The sequence below is a fragment of the Corythoichthys intestinalis genome, chromosome 19 (assembly GCF_030265065.1).
Source record: "Corythoichthys intestinalis isolate RoL2023-P3 chromosome 19, ASM3026506v1, whole genome shotgun sequence".
Taxonomy (NCBI): domain Eukaryota; kingdom Metazoa; phylum Chordata; class Actinopteri; order Syngnathiformes; family Syngnathidae; genus Corythoichthys; species Corythoichthys intestinalis.
This window is the reverse complement of record NC_080413.1, coordinates 1,479,376-1,494,023: the sequence shown is the minus strand read 5'-3', so window position 1 is coordinate 1,494,023 and position 14,648 is coordinate 1,479,376. Positions and strand designations below refer to the sequence as shown.

General features: G+C 40.6%; 1 protein-coding gene across 1 annotated transcript; it reads right to left on the bottom strand.

The window, feature by feature from the left end:
- Window positions 1-2,347: 2,347 nt before the first annotated feature.
- vipas39 (VPS33B interacting protein, apical-basolateral polarity regulator, spe-39 homolog) lies at window positions 2,348-13,959 on the bottom strand. Its single transcript, XM_057823661.1, has 18 exons — window positions 13,638-13,959; window positions 11,420-11,522; window positions 11,237-11,347; window positions 11,137-11,175; window positions 8,137-8,201; window positions 8,021-8,077; window positions 7,855-7,947; window positions 7,753-7,786; window positions 7,594-7,696; window positions 7,508-7,535; window positions 7,376-7,449; window positions 7,214-7,289; window positions 7,007-7,141; window positions 3,211-3,252; window positions 2,967-3,143; window positions 2,807-2,896; window positions 2,640-2,744; window positions 2,348-2,575 (listed from the first exon to the last, which is right to left on the bottom strand). The coding sequence occupies exons 1-18, from the start codon at window positions 13,719-13,721 to the stop codon at window positions 2,555-2,557; spliced, it is 1,437 nt and encodes a 478-aa protein (XP_057679644.1). The 5' UTR covers window positions 13,722-13,959; the 3' UTR covers window positions 2,348-2,554.
- Window positions 13,960-14,648: the final 689 nt, after the last annotated feature.

The window sequence follows — 14,648 nt, the reverse complement described above, 5'->3', positions numbered from 1 at the left end:
GAAAACAAAAAGCCTTAGATGGTTAAAGAAAAAACTACATGGTGGTTTTTCTAAGAGGAAAAAGCTTTACAATACATGGTTGTTGTTTTTTTTAAAAAAGCCTTACTATAGTTTTTGTAGTGCTCTTTTTATTTTATAAGCCTTATTATAGTCTTAAATAAAACCTTTACATGTTTTTTTCTGAGAAAAAAATCCTTACTATAGTCTTGGAGCCTTACTATAGTTTTTTTTTTTTTTTTTTAAATTAAAATTCTTATGATACATGGTCATTTATTTTTAAAAAGTCTTATTATACATAGTCTTGAAAGCCTTAGGTGAGTTAAAGCTTTTTTTTTTTTTTTTTGACATACATGGTTGTTTTTCTGAAAGGAAAAAAGCCTTACTATTCATTAGTCTATTTTTAAAAGCCCTACCATACAGGGTAAAGATTAAAAAAGCCTTTCTTTATGTTAATATTTGTGGTCATTTTTTTTTCAAAAGCCTTATAAGTTTTTAAGAAAAAAAGCCTTAGATGGTTAAAAAATTATACATGGTTGTTTTTCTGAGAGGAAAAAGCTTTACAATACATGTTTTTTTTTTTTAAAAAAAAGCCTTACTATAGCCTTTTTTTGGGGGGGAGGAAAAAAAACATGGTCTTTTTATTTTATAAGCCTTATTATAGTCTTAAGACTATAGTCTTTTTTTTTTTTCAAATAAAAATTCTTAAATACATGGTCATTTATTTTTAAAAAGCCTTTTTATACATAGTCTTGAAAGCCTTAGGTGAGTTAAAAAAAAAAAAAAAAAAAAAACTTACATGGTTTTTCTGAGAGGAAAAAGCCTTAAAATACATGGTTAATTTTTTTAAAAAGCCCAACTATTTTTTTCCCAAAAATCCCTACTGTACATGGTCATTTTTCTTTTTAAAAGCCTTATTGCAGTCTTAAAAAGCCATAGATGGTTTAAAAAAAAAAAAAAAAAAGTGTTACCGTAGTCTTAAGATAAAAAGAAAGCCTTACTAATTAAAAGCCTTTATATGGGTTTTACAAAATCTTTACAATAGATGGTTGTTTTTCTGAGGAGAAAGCTTTACTATACATGGTTGGGTTTTGTTTTTTTTTTTTTTTTCCGTTTTAGAAGCCTAATTTACAGTCATTTTTAAAAAAGCTGTACAGGTTTTTTTCTGGGAGGAAGAAGTCTTACTATACATGGTGACTTTTTTTTCGTTTTAGAAGCCTGTCGTTTTTAAAAAAGCCTTAGATGGGTTAAAAAAAAAACCTTTGCAGTTTTTTTTTTTTTTTTTCTGGGAGGAAGAAGCCTTACTATACATGGTCATTTTTTTTAAAGCCTTACTATACATTATTTTTTAAGATTTAAAAAAAAAAAAGCCTTACTATCCATGGTCATTTGTTTTCTTTTTAAAAGTCTTATTACAGTCTTAAAAAGCCATAGATGGGTTTAAAAAAAAAAAAGCTTTACCATAGTCTTAAGATAAAAAGAAAACCTTACTAAGAAAAGCCTTTATATGGGTTTTAAAAAATCTTGACAATAGATGGTTGTTTTTGTGAGGAAAAAGCTTTACTATACATGGGCGAATTTTTTTCTTTTTAGAAGCCTAATTTACAGTCATTTAAAAAAAAAAAAAAAAAAACTACAGGTTTTTCTGGGAGGAAGAAGCCTTACTATACATGGTCATTTTTTTTCAAAAGCCTTACTATACATTATTTTTTAAGATAAAAAAAAAAAGCCTTACTATACATGGTCATTTGTCTTCTTTTTAAAAGCCTTATTACAGTCTTAAAAACAGCCATAGACGGGTAAAAAAAAATAACTTTACCAGTCTTTTTTAAGATAAAAAGAAAGCCTTAGTAAGAAAAAAAGCCTTTATATGGGTTTTAAAAAATCTTTACAATAGATAGTTGTTTTTCTGAGGAAAAAGCCTTACTATACATGGTCGATTTTTTTGTTTTGTTTTAGAAGCTAAAGGTTAAAAAAAAAAAAAAAAAAATTCTGGGAGGAAGAAGCCTTGCTATACATGGTCAATTTTATTAAAAGCCTTACATTATTTTTTCAGATTAAAAGCCTTACTATCCATGGTCATGTGTTCTTTTTAAAAGCCTTATTACAGTCTTAAAGCCAAAGATGGGTTAAAAAAAAAAAAAGTTTTACCATAGTCTTTATCCTAAGAGAAAGCCTTACTAAGAAAAGCCTTTATATGGGTTTAAAAAAGTCTTTACAGGTTTTCTGGGAGGAAGAAGCCTTACTATATACATTTTTTCCTTACTATTCATGGTCTTTTTTTTTTTTTTTTTAAAGCCTTATGAATAGCCTTTAAAACAAGCCTTCGATGGGTTTAAGAAATAGCTTTACTATACAGCTGTTTTTTCTATATATATTAAAAAAATATATAATAGAGTTACCATACATGGTTGTTTTTTGAGAGAGGAAACAGCTTTACTATGAAATTTCTTTTTAAGGAATCTTTATTGAGGGAAGAAGAAAAGCCAAAAAGTTTTGTTTTGTTAGAAGATCGGGACGACTTTGAACACATGGATTGGGAAAGGACCATCCCCAGTCAATTCTTCCATCGGATTTGCTGAAAGAGAAAAAGCGATCGGAGAGTTGACGAGGCGAACTCATCTCCTCTTCCTCATTCTCACCGTGTTGTTGAGCAGCTCGTCGATCTTCCTCTCCTCCGCCGACCCCGCCTCCACCTTGGCTCGGTACGCCAGCAACAGCCGTCGCTCTTTAAGGTCTCGGTACGTCTGACGGGAGGGGAGAGAGTGAGGTCAGAGGTGTGGTCGGGGCGGCGGTCGAGGACGCTCACGTTGATGACGAGCTCGTGACACTTGTGCTTGTGGGCCAGCGCCATCCTAGCGTCGGCGTCCTCCACCAGGCTCACGTAATCCTGCAGAACCTATCGGCGCATTAAAGGGGCCATTTTTTTTGGACCGCAGTCAGGAAGGAGTCCGGCCCGCCCGACTCACGTTCGCGGGGGCCGAGTTTCTGTGCAGGATGTCCACCACCTTTCGGAAAGACAGCGGCGACTTCTTGCGGGTGAAGCCCAGCCAGCTGCGGCTGGTGAAGAGCGCGTCCACGTCGCTCCACGATTTGCGCTTGGCCCGGGCGCTCAGCGTCGTTTTCAAGAACTGCTTGTCCGAAATCTGACGAGCGAGGGGCGGCCGTAGGTCAGACCGTCGACTGGTGCTCTCTCCGACGAGCGGCGCTCACCTTGAAGCTCCGCCGGATATCCGCCGGCGCGCTGAAGCTCCCCTGCGGACAGAGCCTTGGCGTCAAACGGAGTCCTGCCAAAATATCCTACCCCTGCGAAAGAGGCGAATTTGACACCCTAATGCTTACGTGCGCTTTCAGTTAGCTAGATCTCTACTTCTACTACGTGTAGAAGTTACAAGCTAGGTAGCAATCAGTGTCTTAAAGTGTCCGTTTGTGTTGTCTTTGCGAGAAGCATATTAGCAAAGTCTCATTTCTAATTATAAATACACTAGTGCTGCAACGATTCATCGATTAACTCGAGTATTCGATTAGAAAAAAAGATTCGAATTAAATTTTGTTGCTTCGACTATTCGTTTAATTATTGTGGCGTTGTAATGGTTTAGTTTGAAAGTGTTTGCATTCAGTTTTATTGATGTGAGTGGATACACTGCCCTCTAGTCTGCCTCATTTCACATGGCTGAATCCAGCTGCTCTATGTTAAGACCAACATAAGCCAAGTTTTTGTTTGAGCTAATTTTTTTTTTTGAATGCATTCGTAATTTAGTTTATGGGTATATTTAGCCATTTTTGTGGGAATATGTGTCCGAATCATTTGTTAAGAGTATTGTAAAAAATAATAATTTAAGTTAGCGTTTTATAGCCTTTAAGCTAGCGGACTTTTGCTATGTAAGTTAGCCAATTGTTCTTTTGTGGTACATAGATCCTTATTTTTTTTTTTTATACCGTTTGAGGCTCAGCTGAGGTATTTTAATTTTTCATGTTCCTTATCCGATTACTCGATTATTCGACAAACTAGTTCATCGATTAATCAACTACTAAAAATAATCGATAGCTGCAGCCCTAAAATACACCACATTCATTTAACAGCTTTGGGTCTCCACACACTGTAAATTGCCATACAAGAGAGGGTGCTTTGAAACTGGAGTCTTCTTGTATTCATGAACAACTGTTTGATAAAGTAAACAGTGTCACTACCGTCCTCCTCACCCTATTCGATTTGGTTGTTTAGTTTGTTCAAAGAAAATAAATGAGTCATTGACAATTTATATCAGCGCTTTGCCCATAAGAAAAAAAAATGTCAAAAGTATTGGCACCCTTTGAAAAATCATGTGATGCTTCTCTAATTTGTGTCATTAACATGACCTGTTAGTTCCCTGTGGCACATAACAGGTGGTGGCATTAACTAAGTCACACTTGCAGCCAGTTAAAATGGATTCAAGTTGACTCAACCTCTGTCCTTGTGTGTACCATCGAGAAAAGAACTAGTGCTGCAACGATTAATCGATTAACTCGAGTATTCGATTAGAAAAAAATATTCCAATTAAATTTTGTTGCCTCGAGTATTCGTTTAATTGTGTAGCGTTGTAATGTTGTTGTTTTTTTAAAGTTAACATTAGTTTATTGAATAGGGTGGATACATTGCCCTCTGGTCTGCCTCATTTCATATGGCTGAATCCAGCTGCCCCCTGTTAAGATCAACGTAAGCTAAGTTTTTGTTTGGGCTAATGTTTTTTTATCGCATTTGTAATTTAGTTTATATGTATATTAAGCCATTTTTTGTGGGAATATGAGTCCGAACCATTTGTTAAAAGCATTGGAAAAAAATGTTAGCATTTTATAGCATTTAAGCTAGCGGACATTTGCTTTGTAAATTAGCCAATTGTTCTTTTGTTGTACGTAGATCCTCATTTATTTATTTATTTTATACCGTTTGAGGCTCAGTTTAGGCATTTTACTTTTTCATGTTCCTTATCCGATTACTCGATTATTCGAACTGGTTCATTGATTAATCGACTACTAAAATAATCGATAGCTGCAGCCCTAAAAAGAACAAAGAACTGTCTGAGGACTTGAGAAGCCAAATTGTGAGGAAGCGTGGGCAATCTCAAGGCTACAAGTCCATCTCCAAAGACATGAATGTGTCTACCGTGCGCAGTGTCATCAATAAGTGTAAAGCCAATGGTACTGTGGCTGACCTCCCTAGATGGGGATGGAAAAGAAAAATTGACGAGGGATTTCAACGGAAGATTGTGCGGTTGGTGGATAGAGAATCTCGACTAACATCCAAACAAGTTCAAGCTGTCCCACGGTTGGAGGGTACAACTGTCAACCCGTACTATCCGTCGGCGTATGAATGAAAAGGGATTCTATGGTAGGATACCCTGGAAGACCCCACTTCTGACCCAGAGACATAAAAAAGCCAGGCTGGAGTTTGCCAAAACTTACCTAAGAAAGCCAAAAATGTTTTCTGGTCAGATAAGACAAAAGTAGAGCTTTCTGGGAAAAGGCATCAACAGAAAAAAACGAGGCCTTCAAAGAAAAGACCACGGTCCCCACAGTCAAACATGGCAGAGGTTCCCTGATGTTTTGGGGTTGCTTTGCTATCTCTAGCACTGGACTGCTTGACCGTGTGCATGGCATTATGAAGTCAGAAGACTACGAACAAATTTTGCGGCATAATGTGGGGCCCAGTGTGAGAAAACTGAGTCTGCCTCAGAGGTAATGGGTCTTCCAGCAGGACAATGACCCAAAAGCTCTAGAAAATGCTTTGAGAGACAGCACTGGAGTCTTCTAAAGTGGCCAGACCCGAATCCCATAGAACACCCGTGGAGAGATCTTCAAATGTCAGAGACCTGGAGCAGTTGGCCAAAGAAGAATGGTCTAAAATTGTAAGAAACTCATTGATTGTTGTTCGCAAGTATTAGGCCGAGGGTGCCAATACTTTTTTTGTGTAAAATCATAATGATTTTTATTTCATTTTTTTCCCATTCAGTTTTGTGTTTTTTCATTGCAAGCAAAATAAATGAAGCAAAGCATTTGTAATAGCAATCATTTTCTGGGAGAAATTGAGCATTATCTGACAGAATTGCAGGGGTGCCAATACTTTTGCCCAGCGTTGTTAATTTTACTTTAAAAAGTCATTAATTACAGTTACAAATTACTCCTCCCAAAAAGTAATTGCGTTACTCAGTTACCTGAATGTAAGAGTAATTAGTTACTTGGCAAAGTAACTAGTGATCATTTTCATGTTTTTTATTTCTCAAAAAAAAAAAAGCCTTATGGGTTAAAGGGTTTGGGGACAATTGGCCCTAGCCCAATTCTTTAGCCTCCACTTAACTAGACACAAGGATATTGCGATAACTAGATAGAAACCTTTGCTATGTGTGGCAGTCATTTAAAGTTGTGAATCAACCGTTACAGTTGTGAAAATTACTCCCGTTATTGCATTGGTTCCCTTCTGTCTACTTTCAACCTAGTGTAAGTTTAAAAAACTGTTTCATCATTTAAAGATAGATTTAAGTCAAGATTTTGCCAATTTAGAAGCATTTTAGATAAAAAAAAAGTACTTAGGTTCGCTAGGAAGGATCTCTACATTCTTCCTGAGAGGTCTACTGCTTTAAGATGGCGGCTGTTTACTAATGCATGTAGTCCTTAAAACATGTTGCCAATGCAGCCGTGTCTGTCATTTGCATCTAGTTCTATAATATGTGATATCTACCGTATTATGTGGGCGTAGTTTGTAGGCTATGGCTACAGTCAGGTATTATTGGAGCCACCTAGCATCGCGTTTGCAACGGCGTCATCCCCACTCCACCTCTGCTCTCTCGTCTCCGTGAGGCCGTCTCTCTGACTTTTTTTATTCAACCAACTTAGTAACGCACGCCTTTCCCGCCTCAGTAACGGTAACGCCGTTGCCAAGATGAGAAAAGTAATTAATTAGATTATTCATCACTGAAAAAAGTAACGCCGTTACATTCTAACGCCGTTATTAACAACACTGCTAGCGACTGACCTCGGGTCGGTCGTAGTGGTAGAAGCAGCAGTAGTAGAGGGTGGTGACCAGCGGCATGTGGAGGACGGAAGCTTTCCGGGGAAACTTGTGGAAGATCTCCGCCTTCCCGCCTCGTTCGGCCTCCCGGTCCTCCGCCTGGCGAAAAACGGGCGTCACCACAGAGGACCAAAAAGAAAGGGGTCGCTTGAGTCGCCGGCCGGTCGGTACCTCAATGAGCATCTGTCGCTCCAGCAGGGAGACCTGATCCTGGACCTGGGCCCGGTCTTCCGGAGAAAACTGCAGACTAAGAAGGAAGGCGCCCTGGTGTCAAAGCTATTTTTCTTGAGTTTCAACAGAAACAACAAGCCAAGAGGCTCAGCCGTCAATCACCTGAGGCAGCCGTTGAGAAAGTCCCGCCTCTCCTTTTCACCGGCGATGCCGAGGTGCTCTTTGTACTGAAGCAGCTGTCGCCATAGAGACAACGAGTCACGTGAGCCGGCGGCCGCCGCGCGCTCCACTTACCGCCGCGTCTTCCTGACGTCCCAGAGCCCTTAAAAAAAAGGACACGTGTGAGGAAAATGTCCACTAGAGGGCGGCGACGTGCGCACCTGTAGAGTTCCAGCAACAGTTGGCGTTGCCCGCTTTCGCTCAAGTAGTTGACAAAATGCATCAGCGCCGTCCGACGCGACGCCAGCTCCCCGAACAGAACCTCTGAAACATCTCGTCGTCGGAAAAAAACTGGTTTCGGCGTCCGAACCTCGACTCACCTCGACTCAAGCTTTTCTTCAGAAAAATTAAAACCTGCGAAGAAACCTTAGAGGTCAGTAACTAAGAACAAAAACGAAAAACTCCCAGACGTCCGAGGTTACCGCTGTGACGACGTTGCCGTCGTGAGCGTCGACGGCCGAATCCAGAAGATCCATTTTCGCTCGTAAGCAACGGAAAGGCTCCAGAGACACGGCCTGAAACGCGCACGCTCACGTGAGGAAAAACCGATGCCGGCCGGCCAGCCGGCTGACGGACGGATGCACGCACCTTCCCTTGCCGCATCCTGTCGACGACCTCGCGAGGGGAGCGATCGCCGCCGAAATCCTGCCGACAAAGCAGGACGACGTCAACATCGCGGGGTAGCGAGGCGGCGGACGACGTACCAGCTTTTCACTTTTGGTGCGCCTGATTTCCGGAGCCGGCGTTCTGCCCGACGACTCGCTGGACCCTGCCAAAACAAAAATATGAAAATGCCATTTGTGGAGAAATGGCGCAACACTTTCAAAACAAACCATTACAACGTCACTCCAATGAAACAAATCCTCGAAGCAGCAAAATTTGACTTCTAGCTTTTTTTTTTTTTTTTTTAAATCAATTAATCGTTGAATCATTAGTCACTTTTGTTTATTTTGGTTTTCGCACAGCTCGAACAGTTTGACCGATCGGCACCGTTCAAATATTCAAACGACTGGAATTTTCACACGACACAGGGAATCTTTCGAACAGCCACGAAAAATTTTGCGTTCGCCCAGAAATGCTGATTTTTCGAGAATTTATTTATTTATTTTTTTTCAAAATGTATCTTGTCCTACAATTTTTGACCAAATTATATAATTTGGACATCAAAAATTCCGGGACAGTGAGGGGCACAAAAGTTTTGGGAAAAAATTTACGCTTCCCCGGAAATTTGCCAAAAACTATCCCATTTATTTTTAAAGAAATTCAATGTTCAAATTTCCCATTCACTGCCAATGGAATTTACATTGCATTGATGCCATTTGACCGCCATGTATGTCGAATCTATTGATGCCAATGTACTTGGATTCCATTGACGCATAAGTAAGTCGATGCCATTGACGGCTATGGACGTCCAAATTTCCCATTCAATTATAATGACGTTAACATTGCATTGGGCCAATTTAAACAGACGCAATTGATGGCCATGTATGTCAATTCTATTGATGCCAATGTACTTGGATTCCCTTGTCGCATATGGATGTCGATGCCATTGACTGCCACGGCCGTCCAAATTTCCCATTCATTTTTAATGGCGTTTAATTTGTTTAATGCCATTGACGGCCAGGTTTGTCAATTTCTATTGATGCCAATGTACTTGGATTCCATTGACGCAATTGTAAGTCAATAAGTTTGACGGCCATGGACGTCCAAATTACCCATTCATTTTCAATGGCAAAAAAAACAAGCGTCCCCAAATCAACAGGAAATGACAAGATATGACTAGGACACGCCCCCCAAATGTCCCCAAATAACCTGATATGACCAGGCCGCGCCTCCCAAATGTCCCCAAATGACCTGATATAACCAGGCCACACCCACAAATGTCCTCATATGACCTGATATAACCAGGCCACGCCCCCCACAATGTCCCAAACCAACCTGGGCGGGGCTAAGATTTGCATTTCCACACAGCAAAAACCCAGGGTAATTTCTCCAGAAATCACAGTCTCTAGTTAACAATAAAACACTTGACACAAAACAATTGGTGTTCAAACGTCCATCTAGTCTGATCAACATGTAAATTTAGTAGATGAAATTACAAAAGTCCGCTAGCTTAAATGCTACGAATGCTAGCGTATTTACAATTCTCATTGCAAATCGCTCACATGTAACTCCAAAAACTGTAGCTTTAAACTTAATTACAAATGCATACACGGACATGTATTAGCCGAAACAACTTACAGGCTTATATGGGCCAAAACATAGCGCAGCTGTCCTTTATCCATGTCAGACAAGTCTGCTCATCAGTCATACAGTCCAGTTAGACCCAACGCTGCCACCAGAGAGCAGTGTATCAATCATTGAACCAAATACAATGCTTTTGGACTTTTTGGATAATTATTTTGTAGGGGTACTTAACGAGTTTATCCAACTTACACGCAAATTTGGGTTACGTCGCCAATGTAGGAACGCAACTCATTCGTGTATGAAGTGGTCATGGTGAGTCATTTGCTGAAAATTCTTCTAGTGTTAATATCGCAACATATATCGCAAACCCCCAAAAAGTCGCAATGTCATTTTTTTGCAAATATCGTGCAGCCCTAGGTTCAGATGCCTCATGCCGTCAATGCGTGAACAAGGAAGTGACTAGAACTGGGAATCTTTGGGCACCTAATGATTCGATTACGATTCAGAGGCTCCGATTCGATTATAAAACAATTACTGATGCACCCCCCTCCTTTTTTTTTTAAAAAAAAAATATTTTTATTTTTTTAAATGTTTTATACATTAGTTCCAAAATTGTTCAAAAATACTCTCAGGCTAAACCAAACTACTATTTCAGTATCAAGTTAACATATAACAATAAACAAATATACAAAAATAACAGTAAATAAAAAAACTCCAGTCCCCATTCTGTATCAGCAGCTTTAAACTACATTCAATTCATTTAATGTTGTGAATCAACCGTTAAAGTTGTTAAAATTGCTCCCGTTATTCCATAATTTCCCTTTTGTCTACTTTCGACATGTGAAAGTTTTAAAACTATTTTAAGGATGGATTCAAGTCAATATTTTACCGATTTAGGAGTATTTTCGATAAAAAGTTAATTAGGTTCGCTAGGAAGGTTCGCTACAACAGCCTTGCAGGGAAGTGTACTGCTTTAAGATGGCGGCCGTTTACTAACGTCCGTATCTAGCTTTTTGTAGATGTGCTCCTAACGCTACCAAATCTATATTGCATCTAGTCCTATATGAATGATATCTACCGTAACATGTGGATGTACTTTGTAGTAGCTTTTCGGCCGCAGTCAGGTATGTTGTTGTGTTTTTTTATCTCGTGGCATGAGTCGAGCTAGAGCCGTGAGTTGAGCATTGGCATTACCCGAGGGGCCGGGTAATGAGAAGCATGATGTTTAGCTACTCTCGCTCCGTTCTTCCTCATTGCGTCCCGAAGACCGCGGGGCGCGCTGAGTGTGTTGTACTTCCGCTTTACTTGGCATATTTCAATACAATAATCGGAATTTGGATGTTTGTGAATCATTCTCGAATCTTCCACGGCCGGATCGCGAATAATCTAAGAATCGGAAGTTTCGCACACCAATAGAAGTGACCCCAAAATGCCCCAGAATAGCAAGTGAGCAATAATCTCCAGAAAGCGAGCCATCGGAGAACAAATCATTCCCACAAATGGCAATTTCTCCTCACCTTCGACGAACGTGGCCACATTGGAGTTTCTCCGTCCGGCTGATGATACAAAGACAACCGCGTGACTTCGTGACCACCGAACGGCGACCGTTCGTCTGACCTTTGAAGAGGGACCCCAGCGAATAGCTCGAGTTGACCCTGGCGGGCTCGGCGGGGACGCGCGAGGCCCCGACGCGGGACGTCGCCGTTTCCCGTACGGACCATGAGATGCCTGTGTAGAGAGAAAAACAGATAGAGGCAGACATGTGGCGTATGTGGGCAAAAGAGGGCGTGGCGCTCTCACTTCCGATGGGCTCGCCGCTCCAGCTGACTTTCTCCATGTCATCGTCGTCGTCGTCGGCCGCCAGCTGCGGCAGGCTGGACACGGCCGCTTTGGATTCCTTCAGCTGAGAAACACGGAACAATGGATTCTTTTAAAGAATATGTCATGCCCCGGGAAAATGTTAATATTCCATCATTTATCCATAAACGCATGCCTTTTGTATTCATATCATGCCACTTCGTGTAATTACACACAAGAAAATGAGAGAAATTTGGCTCGATTGTCAAGCTAAAACGACCGGCGCCCAAGATCTGGCAGATTGTGTGTGTGACGTCATTTCAAGTGAAGAGAGTGCCACCGGCCACTAGGAGGGCAGCGCCTGTCTGCATCAATATAATTCCTTCTAGTGAGGGGAGAATTAGGGGTGTTTTCAGCTGTTTATGCTGATGCATTGTGTTCATCCATTCCAGATTCCCTCATGAAGAAACACCCCTCGTTGTCAATAAAAGAGAATTCAGAATTGTTTCTTCAACAAGAAAAAGGCTCAGTGCTTTAATACTGAATGGCGGCGATGATGGCAGACAATTTCGTTTCTAGTTTCAGCGACGAATCAGACGTAGAAGGACGTAATGAATGTTCATCTAATGGTGACGAGGAGAGTTACAAAGCTTTAATCGGTGTTTTAGGTTACCAATTTGAGCCTAAACGAACGCCAATGCAGCGTAATGAAACGGTCATTGAGGGGAGCAATGACACTGATGAAACATCGGCAGCAGATCGTGTGGGAAACACCAATGATTTCTTTTTGTGAAGCTGATACACCGTGACTGCAAAATAAAGTCATGCATAGAATAATAATTATCATTTATTGCGCTATCATAGCTTTTCGCTCTGCCAACAGACACAAATATGAATGGGATCAGAGGATTTGTTCTATATATTTTACGAGCGATAATTTATACATGTGTCCAGTCCTGTATCCAATGCGTGATATTTTTTTGTTTATAAAAGAGGACTCACTCTGACCATTTCGAGCTTGGCTGCTCCCCTCCTTTGCTTAGCCTTAGCCTCCTTTGCCAGTCATCGTCCTCTTTCTTGATATCTTGGGACATTTAGGTGCCTGCGCGTGTATGGTAGGCACCGCATCTCCTTTGAGCAGCAATCTTTTAGCAAAACCCAATTTCACTTGTCCATAGTTCGAGAAGCTTTCAGGTGGAAAATGCGCACCATAGAAAACCGTGCCAGAGGCTGTGTCAAGAAAATTAGCCCTCTTTGCACGGACGAACTGTACCCATTGTCTGCGTAGTCCAGCTTTTTTTTTTCGCGTTCAGGAACTCATGGATAGTATATTCCGATAAATAGCTATTTGTACACCACATACCACAGCAGTTTTGAACCATTCTAGTGATGTTTTGGTCAAACAAACCCGAGCGCTACTCTCTCGTCGATAAAAAACAATGGCACCTGGCTCAGCCTCGTCTTTCATTCACTTGTCGTGACGTCCCCGCCCCATTCGGCTGTTTCCGGAACACTTTCAGAAATATTTGTCATTTTCGATCTATTTTTGATAATTGCTCATTAATGTGATTGATTTTTTTGTTAACTTTATCAATATTTGTTATCTTGGCACATAACGGTTCTATTGATGTCTCACACCCCCTTTGCCGTTACATACCCTTTAAGTGACTGGCTGAAAAAAACACGACAAAGTCGCTAATATGTGTTGTCGTTTGGCCAAGATGTAACCACTGAGCTTAATGCTAGTAGACGTCCAATTAACTGGAAGCTGGCAGTGAATTAATGTCTTTTTGCGTTAATGCTGTCAAGGACAGCCAATACCTGATGCTTTGACACTGATCAAATCTTTTATAAGCTAGTGATGTCTTGATTTGAATGTCAATGCATTAACTTTAATGGGAATTTCGTCGAATGGCGGCCATGTTGGTAGGGGCAACGATAGCAAGTCTTCACGCTTCTGTCATCAGTTGAAATGAGTTTATCACTTGTCGCTTTCAATAGTAACCAACGAAAGAAGTAGGGAGCTTTGGATGAGGCCATGTTATTGCACTTTATAATACATAAATATCAGGAATTGCAGTGTTTTGTTGCTCAAAATGTGGCAGGCAGTCGTTTAGCTGCACCAAAGAAAAATCAAGCATTTGTGAAGGTGAGATGCCTTGTTATTGCTATGATTGACAGGTGAGGGGAGAGAGAAATAATTCAGGTTGGTCAATCTCACCTCGTCGTCTTCATCGTCGAAGGTGAAAGCTTGAAACTTGTTGGTGTTCCAGTAGTCCTCCTCATCTGAGCGACTCTTCATCATCTCTCTCTTCCGAGGCGAAACCAAATGAGTAAACAAGGCTAAACGCTTAGCACGCTAGCAGCGACGTCACGTCTTCCTCCTTCAGTTGAGAGAATGTTCAAAATGTTCTATTTTGGAGTTGAGACTCAACTCCAAAATAGAAGAGGAAACCAGGGCCAGTCTGAGGTACCAATGTGTTGGAAGAGCGACAAGAACAAGGAACCGCTACGCTTCCGGGATGAGAAAAAAATGAAGACGCGCGCAGAGGCCGCTGGGAAACGGAGTACAGCAGGCTGATTCTGTCAAGATTCCGCTCGCTGTCGTCAGGAACATAAGCTATTGGTGTCATTATCTGGCGGCCATGTTGCGTCGGAGTTTTCCCCTCCACTAAAATAATAGCTTAATTCTTGACGAATTTACAAATGCTTATTCATTTAAAAAATAATGATAATTAAAAAAATAACGCGGCAACATGGTTAACTTATAATATAGGCTGGACGTTAAAAATGTTATTTTTTGGAAGTATGCAACACAATGACTGCATTTTTTTACGTTTATGATAAACCAAGATGCTTGATACTCCATTGACACCCAGCAATGGCGTACCGCAAGCAGCACGTCACTTTTGCTCATTAAAATTCATGCCTTTAGCAATTGTGGCTAGGCGGGTCAACCTCCTGTTTGTCCCCAATAGTAAATGAATGGAAATAGTGTACAAACAAGATGTTCACTGAGCTAAATCTACCAATTCTGTCTGAAAATGATGTCCCTGGTGCCAAATTCACTGGTAAAGATGTGGAAGAACATACAAATGTTCGGTTAAAAAAATGGCTTGAGTGTCGAGGGCTGAAAAAGAGCCGAGCCAACCTAAGCTTAGCATGTTTCTCCTCTTTCAACAATCTATCCTTTACCACTGTATGCCCTGTCTTTCTTATATATTATATCCTC

Excerpts from the sequence above, each read along its gene's own strand:
- vipas39 (XM_057823661.1), bottom strand. The coding sequence starts at position 13,721 with ATGATGAAGAGTCGCTCAGATGAGGAGGACTACTGGAACACCAACAAG. Across the intron at positions 11,523-13,637 it reads TCGACGATGAAGACGACGAG|CTGAAGGAATCCAAAGCGGC; the intron begins GTGAGATTGACC and ends CGTGTTTCTCAG. Across the intron at positions 7,450-7,507 it reads GACGTCAGGAAGACGCGGCG|CTGCTTCAGTACAAAGAGCA; the intron begins GTAAGTGGAGCG and ends CTATGGCGACAG.